The sequence below is a fragment of the Ursus maritimus genome, unplaced genomic scaffold (genome assembly GCF_017311325.1).
Source record: "Ursus maritimus isolate PB19 unplaced genomic scaffold, ASM1731132v1 scaffold_1, whole genome shotgun sequence".
Taxonomy (NCBI): Eukaryota; Metazoa; Chordata; class Mammalia; order Carnivora; family Ursidae; genus Ursus; species Ursus maritimus.
The window spans coordinates 105,075,881-105,084,613 of NW_024423343.1; the positions used below are offsets into that span (position 1 = coordinate 105,075,881).

General features: G+C 47.6%; 1 protein-coding gene across 1 annotated transcript in view; it reads left to right on the forward strand.

Annotated features, from left to right (window-relative positions):
- GYPC (glycophorin C (Gerbich blood group)) overlaps positions 1-1,228 on the forward strand; it is a 43,043-nt gene extending 41,815 nt beyond the window's left edge. The window contains exon 3 of the mRNA XM_040619125.1: positions 522-1,228. Within this exon, the coding sequence (XP_040475059.1) occupies positions 522-718 (197 nt within the window). The 3' untranslated portion in view covers positions 719-1,228. The remainder of the gene's footprint in view (positions 1-521) is intronic.
- Positions 1,229-8,733: the final 7,505 nt, after the last annotated feature.

Here is an 8,733-nt window from a genome sequence, read left to right on the forward strand (position 1 = left end):
CTCCACCCAACCTGTCTAAAGGGCTTCCCATGGCCCTGTCATGTTCCCCCAGTAGTGCACGGGGGCAGCCACCAGGGATCAGCTTTCTGGGCACTTTCCTAGCTTTAGCACCAAGTCTTGTGCCCCAGAAAACGTCTCAGTTGGGATTGTTCTGGTTTTAAAACTGAAAGTCCTGAGGCCCATGAACCCCTCAATTTTAGGTAAACCCACGTAGTTCATTATGCAAGTTATGCGCAGACATCTGTCTTCCTCCTTAGACTGAACACCCCTGAGCAAGGGTCAGTTCTGGGATCCTATTCCAGTCTCAGTGGAGGGGGGGGAGCAGGAGGAGAGAGAGGGGTAACTCAGAGGGGCACAGATAAGGGTGAGCACGCACTGCGCAGGAATGAGCCAGCCTGTCTGGGGTTGGTGTTTATTGTAGCAGAGTGTCTGTCCTGCCACAAGACCTGTGTGTCCTGACTCCCTCCCCTAGTCCCAGATGCCTGCCCCAGACAGAACCATGCATTGCTTCCCTCCTGCAGGCGTGATCACTGCTATAGCCATTGTCCTGATCTGCCTCCTTATCGTCATGCTACGTTACATGTACCGGCACAAGGGCACATACCACACCAATGAGGCCAAGGGCACAGAGTTTGCCGAAAGTGCGGATGCAGCCCTGCAGGACGACCCCTCCCTCCAGGACACAGGTGACAACAGCAGAAAGGAGTACTTTATCTGAGGGGCACCAAGCCTCACCTCCCCCAATGCCTCCTTCAACTCCGTGAGAGAAGATGCACCCCACAACCCCACCCTGCTATCTGTACCATCACGCAGACCATGAGAGCGCCCACCTCATCCCAAGATACACACCTGGCCTGGGAACACTAGGTGTCAGCCTGGGGAGAGAGAGGGAAGAAGGAGGAACTAAGCCACGAGAGGCCTGTCCCAGGCACCAGAGAGGCAGTGGCCACCCAGGAGGCCTGCCTTTGCTCTGCCAAAGAGAGAAAGTCTGGGTTCTCCTGGACAGTGCAGTTTGTCATCAGCGTGGTGTGAAAGTCCTTGCTGGGTGGGTGGGCCTGGGGGCTGGGGAAGCAAGGAAGTGAGTCATCTGCAAGCTGACTGGGGATAATGGCATCAAATGTCAGTCCTTGACATTTGGGGGGAACAGCAGGTGCCAGAGCTAAAAGGCACCTTTGTCTCCCATTGATCCAGCTCTAAATGATTGGAAATAAATTTGAAATGTAACCAAGCATTCAGAGTCAAACAGCATTACTGTAATTGTCTGGGGAAAGATAACCACCACCCAGGCCTTGCGTTTCATTGGTGCGACTTTGTGTTCTCCGCTACAGTCTGCATGTGTGGGGCTGGAACCATCCATTTCCAGCCCCATTGGCCTGTCCTCAGCATAGACAGTGCAGAGGGCTCCTGGGCCCCTGAGGGAAGGAGGGCCCAGTGACCGGATTTCTTTTTTCCCTATGCAGGCACCAGCTTCATGAAACAAATGTAAGAGTGGAATGTTCTTCTAGAAATAGGCTGTCCCAGCTGCCAGGGCACTGGCTGAAGCATTGATTTTTTTTAATGCACAATATTAGAAAAACTACACCTGTTAAATAACTATGAGTGAACCAATCCTTCCCATAATAACAGTGGCTAGAGCACAGACTGCAGAGTGCCATCACTCTGGGTTTGGGCCCTGGATCCCCCTTTCCTGGTCTTGGGACTTTGGTCAACTCGCTTGACCTTTCTGGCTTCAGTGTTCTCATCCTTCAAGTGGACATGACTCCATGGTAGTGTTGAGAAGGAAAAATTTTCTTCTACTCTTCAAGATCCTTCTGGCTGGTCTAAGCATCAAGTTGACATGAAACAGATTGGAAAAATCAAATTTAATTTCATAATTCCTGGGAATCCACATAAACATGGGATTCCAAAAACAGTCAGGCAAAATGAGGTATATATGCCATCCTGACTAAGGAGAAGAGGGTAGGGGTTTGGGACTTCGAAGGGAAGGAAGGTCCATTAATAGGAAGGTGAAAAAGAGTAAATGTTTGGTAAACAAATGTTTGCTGGGCCCCTCAGGAACAGTGGGACACAGAAAGGAATTTTAACGAAGACTTTGCTAAACTCCTCCCTGTCCACCTCCTCTGGTTATACTATAATGTAGTTATCTATGGTGATAGTTCCCTTCCTGCATCATGTCCTCTGTCTAAATTCTTTTAGGCAGTTGAGGGGAAGGTCAGAGTTTCTTCCTGAGTCTTTTGGGCCTTGATTATTTCCAGCTCAAAATAATCTGCATGCCAAAGTGTTCCATGCTGAGGGACTCATTCTGAACCCCGAGTCTCAGGGTTGATGGCAAGAACAAATGTGTCAGGTGCTCAGTGCTGTCTTTCGGTGTCAATAATTGGTACTAGATATATAGTGCATATGTATTGCTAATGAAAGTTCCTCATTGCACCACTTATAAGCATTTCCTGAAGAGGAGTTAACTGCCATTTAAAATGAATAAGAGGGAGAGAAGATGACCTTACTAACCATCCTCATTTGTAAGGGTCTTTCTAAGACTCCCAGCAGCTCAGCAGTCACTCAGAGACCAGCAGGTCCAGGTTTAAGACTGCAGCCCAGGCTGCCAGGAACTCCCTAGGACTTAGGTTTCTTGAGGCTACACCATCTACACCTGGAAGTCAGCAGAAAGTTCCCCCGTCATTCTTGCTAGGGGAATAAGAGGATCGAAGCTCTGCCAGGAATGGCTACCAAGCAAAAATCTAGAAGTTATAGGGTTGTCATGAGTGTGGGGGGTGAAATAGAAGAAAAGAAGCTGGTGATAGTCAAAAGGTGAGACCTTTCCCTGAGTAACCTGAGTTCACTGGCCCACCATTTTCCATCTATAAAATCAAGGGTATAGCTACATCCATATGTCCCAAGCTCTGATCTATAAAATACCAGCCTGGCAAAATAGTGATAAACGGTCCAAACAAAAAAGGTGTTCTTTGTGCAAATAAACGTGTAAATGATATGTTAAGCAAAGTTAAAGTTGTGCAAGACTTCCAGGAATCCTTAATGTTCCAATGTGTGTAGTGACTCTTGGAGTATGGGGGGTAGGAGGATGAATGGAGCATTCCTCAAATGTGTTTTTCCAAAGACCCCATTTCTTCCCAGAACACCTTTTACAAACTTGTGGGCCAAGAGTCTCTGGAACATGTTTGGGAAACACTGAACTAACCAACTACCAACATCCTTTCCTGTTGTGACATCACTTTGGGGTTTTGAGAAAATGTGGGTATATGGCCTTATCTTCAAAGATTGTGAGCACAGATCATTGCCCAGTGGGCACAGAGGAGGCACCCAGAACCCACACACAGGCATGTCTTTCTCTTAAAAAAGTCTCCAGGGAAAGGATGAATACAGGGTACCTGGGCTCCCTGATGCCGCCACAGGTGTCTGTACTGAAAAAAAGATGCTGGTGGCTCCTCCCCACGCCTCTGCAGAAGCCCCAGAGCCACTGTACTAACTGCTTTCTGAGAACTGGCCTCCCCTGGTTCTTGCCATCCATGTCCACCCAATGTCCTGGAAAACTGTACTGAAGCATGGCCTACTCCCAGCCTTCAGGCCCAGCCAGAATCAGACAGATGCTGCCAAGCTGGTTCATCCAAGGTGGCCCTCCAGATGCCCCCGGGAGAAGGGAGCTGTCACAGGCTAACTGCAGAGGCAAGAGCACCATGCCGTGAGCACATGCACACACACATTCCCATAGGCATCTAGTACAAACTGGTATTGCAAATAAACGGTGCTCTATCAGGTAAGGGAGCACACTTCTTTATCTTTGATCCCTCCCCCAGTGAATGATGCATAGAGTCACTATGTAGCATGTCTGCCACAAATGTGGCTGGAGACAAATACGCACAAATATGCACGTACCAATTCTCCAAAAGCTGTTAAGGGGGAAGGAGGGAAGTGGAGAGGAAAGGTAGAAAGGGGAAAAAAATGGGAGAAGTGGAGAGGGGGGCTCAAAGAAGAGGGAAGGGGAGCTAGCACACTCTGTATGCAATGCCAGCTGCTCTGCATGTGCTCTTCTTATCCTCACCACAGTCCTTGCAGGCCAGTGGCCTCATACACCTGTCAGCCCTGTAGAAACTGAGGCTCAGAAAGCTTGGAGTGATCGCTGGAGGTCACACATTAGAATGGCCATGGGAGCATTGGAACACAGGCTTATCCGACCAGCAGCCTAGAGAGAGGAGGATCCTTCCTTCTGCAGGCTGAGGCAAATCAGCGAGAGCTCTTCATGGGAGCAGAGCAGGCACCAGGACTCAAGGACCCTGAAATGATCCAGTGCTGAGGTCAGAGCAGCCCAGGCCACACCTCTACCAGCAATGACCTGGGCTTTTATGCCAATATCCCCATCCCTGGCGAGGGCTGGCCTGAGACAGAGGCAGCTCTCAGTGGTGGGAGTCAGTGACTAAGTGGAGTCCTGAACTGCTGACCCCTCTGCAGGATGATTAGCAAGATAAAGACAGCAAGTGCTTTCAGGTTGATCATACCTCATTCATGTGCTAGTACCCACAAATCTTGCCAGCCAGGTCACTCTTATCAAAGAGGAAAATGATCAGGTAGGTTACATCATGTCCAAACATCCATGAAACATCTGTACTACTCCTGGGATGACTTGTGCTTTTAAAAAGCGTTTAACCCCCAAATAAGGGTATTTAATGATGAAATTTCAAACCCAGAGATAGATAGTGTGTGTGTGGGAGGGGGGAGCGTATAGCTACAATCCACAACATGGGCGGCATAGCTAGATAGAGCAGGCCTTGCCTCAAGGGCTCATGACTTGGTGGAGAAGATGAACATGTCAATGAATACAGCCCTGAAGTGTCACAAATGCTGTGAGAGAAGGGATACAGATAACTATGAACACCATGGAAGGAGAGGCCGGTTCCACCTAAGGTACGGGATGGATTAGGAAGCCTTCAGATGGGAAGGGAAGCTTGGTTTGGCCCCACAGTAGACTAGGGCTGGACCACAGAGGATCTTGGGCCCCAGGCTAAGAAATGGGGCTTTGTGCCACAGACCATATGGAGCCACTGGAGAAGCAGGTCACTATCATAAAGATAAGGCAATGATCAAATTAAACAGGGCACAGATGAAAATGCACCGCAGAAAGGTACAAAGGGGCTTCTACAGGCTTATAAAGATTTGGACCCTGCCAAGGGGCTGGAGACATCTGTCATGCTGGAGCATGCCCATTACTCCAGCTACACAATGTTTTGTCTGAAATTCACATGACTCAGCCCATCCTGCCTATGGGGAAATGGATCTCATCCACTCACCAGAAGCAAGGGCAGTAGGTTGAGCTTTGAGCCAACTCTTATGTAAATATCAGATAACTTCTTCAGTGGAAGCCACTCCTGATGATATCTTGTTTATGTTCCTTTGGAGGAGATACTGCTCAATTCTTTTCCACTCTTTGCCTGAGCTTTTTTATCATTATTGCAGCAGAAGTGATTTAGGAGACAAGGGGTTGGGAGGGAGGGGGTGGGGGGCAGTGCCACACATAGAACTACAGGCACTTTCACATCTGCAATTGAGCCAACATGTTATGGAAAATGTAGTTCTGGAACTGGACAGAGTTGAACAAAAATCTCCCCTCTAGCACTAACTAGCTCTGTGACCTAGGAAGAGTTAACTTCTCCACTTCAGTTCTAATCCACAAAATGAAGATTAAAATATTTTAATTTTAGGGTATTTTGAATATGAAATTCAATGAGGATATAAGCTGGCCAGGAACTATGAGGGCACTGAGATTTTACCTGCTTGTGAGGTAAGCCAAGCCTGTTCCATGTTCCATGGATGCTGACAGAAGACACAGGACAGAGGATTTATGGCTCATAGCTAGGGCATGAACATCAACATACTTGTGTCAGCACTTCTTGTCCCCTAGCCCCACATGGGATGGCCCCTGATGGACATTTGTCCACAAGGTAGGTTGAGTTCCAGAAGAAGAGCCTTGAGCTAAGAGAACCAGAGTCTTTTTTGGTGGGCAGTAAGCATGCTTGACCCTCTGCTCTGGAGAAAGGCACTATCTCCACCTTCCAAAGCTGCTTGCTATGCAAATATCCTTGCAAACATAGCCCAGAACAACCACTTCACTCCTCACAAGATGTGAGAAATTTGAGATACCCACAGAGCACTGTCTGCTAACAGTGCCTGGTGCCTGTGAGTGCTCAATACTTGTTGAGTAAGTGTGCACATACGTTAAACACTAGCAATGTGCTAAGTAGCTGGGTTCCAAGCTCATTATAGTATCTCTACGTTGTCACCAGCCAACCAAAAAGCATATTCTGCTTCTAAGGCACATGAGGGAGTTTAAAGGAGAAAACTTTTCTCCATGCTTTTGCTAATCCCTGAGAGATATGGCTGCAGGTTTTCCAGGTTTTATTGGTTTACTGTCACAGAAACAAATAGAGGTATGCACTATGGGAATGTCTCAGTTCATGGGTGAACTCATAAATCTAGAGCCTGACAATGAGGCTAGATGGAATTCTCCAGCTTCTATTTCTAAGGTTATCCAGTGATCAAGAGGTCTCTCTTGCCAACATTATAGATCTCCGAGGATGCTTAAGATAGGCAGATCTCCCACCCAGTCTTTTACTTTAAATCAAACACTTCGGCTACCTTTTATTTTTCAAATAGCTGAAATTCTTCTTCTTTTTCTCTCCAAGTCAAAAAGTAAGAAAGAGTTCTACATTCAGCTCTCTGAAGATAAAGCACTCTGTGGGCCCCCTTAGATGCCCCAAGGGCAGACCACCCCTTCCTGCAGGGGAGGACCATTTAGTTCACAGCTGCCATTCATCAGACATTGTCCTCTAGAGGTGACAAGTGGAGAAATTTGGACAAAATGATGGTGACCATCCAGACCTCAGCATCTAGGCAGTGATATACCTTCATTCAGTCCACGAATGTTCTCAGAGTTTATCCCAAGTGGTAGGCACGGTGCCAGAGACAGGGTGAGCAAGGCCCCACCACTGCTCTGGAGGACACTCATCACAATAGGAAATGTATTAAAACAGCTCAAGGTGCACAGGGTCCACAGTAGAAGAATACTGAAGAGCCTAAGGGAGGCCAGGGAAGCATTCTTGAGGAAGGGACTCTGAGCCTGATTCTGAAGGAGTCTGCCAGTCACAAGGGTGAGAAATGCAGAGAAATAAAGGTGAGTCCAGAAACTTTCAGTGTGCTGCTATTCCTGGGGCATGTAGTTTTTGCAGAAGTCATGAAGTATGAGGTTGCAAAGAACCAGGAAATGAGGGGCCTGGCTGTCATGCTGTGGAACCTGGATGTTACCTTACAGGTGGTGGAGAGCCTTTGGAGGGACTTACAAGAGGGAATGAGGCACAGCTGTCCAGTTTGCAAATCACACGGATACTCCTTGTTGAAGATGAATTAGAGGTGTACTCTGGGGAGAAAGATGGCCTAGAAATTGTTGAGGCCTAAATAGGGAAAAGCACCTTGTAACAGATCCCTTGGGATGGAAGCAAAAACCTCTTTTGACACAATTGTGAATTCACCTGACTCTGCACTGGTTATGGGATACCATGCATATAGAACATTACAGCCCCTGGAAGGGATGTTCATACTAGATTTGTTGGGTTTGTGGATGTAGACTGTTCATCAGCCTTTGTCACTAAAATCTGCCCAGAATGAACCAAAGCCTTCAGCATTCTATAGTCACATTTGAAGCCCTCTGGGACAAAAAATAACTGACTACAACCTCAGGGCGGAAAACAAGGGATTCAGAAGGGCTACCTCTTAAAGCCTACCCATATGGCATTTGAGATGCCCCGGGAAGGCATTCTACCCTAACTTCTAACTCCAAGTAAGTCAGAAATTCCACCATTCAAATTTTATTCTTTAGGATGAAGCATTGCAAAGCCCTCTGCCACACACATCCTTCCAGGCACGAGGAAAACAGAGGGAATCGTAAGCCTCTGTTCATCCCATCTCTGACTAGAGATTCAGGACATGAGAGCCTGGAAGTAGGAGAGCAGAATGAAGTGCTATGAAGAGGCATGTTTGTGTGGTGCAGGGTGGGACAGAGACAGGAGGAAAGAGAGGGAAGACATTTCTGACTTCATTACTTTACAAAGGCTCAGCTCTGAAACCCTTCTTAGATCAGAACCCAATTCTGGCCTACATAGGACTATGATACAGAAAAGAGGCCATGTTTGAAGTCAGGCAGAATAACTTAGACATGTGCCAGACAAGGTCACAGAAACCAATCCGTATACTTATGTTCAGCCTTCTAATTTCCCTGGGAGAGGAAAAATGGGGTCTTGGAGACTCCACAAGGTGTGGGCTCCACATATTTTGTAAATACCAACACCTGTGCCATACTAGCAACTATGCCATAGCAGCATCTGGGTAATACTGATACCTGGGCAGTACTAAGCACCTGGGCAGTAATGGGCACTTGTGAAGTCCTCCCACTCCCTGTGTCCCTGGCGGGTATTGCTAATTGATTACATTGCTTTCCCGCTGGAGCCAGCCTGGGATTCACCATCGCGCCCACACCTCACTCCGGCAGCCTAAGCCAGACCCAGATGTGGTCTGACAATTGAAGTAAATTGTTGGCATCTTGCAGTTGCTTTTCACTAGCTGAGGAAGATGAGTTCGTTCCTGGGAATTGGCATGGAACAGAGTCGGGAGGCTTGCCTCTTTGAGGCTTCATTTCCTCATTAGTAAAAATCGGAGAGAAGTCCTAGCCTC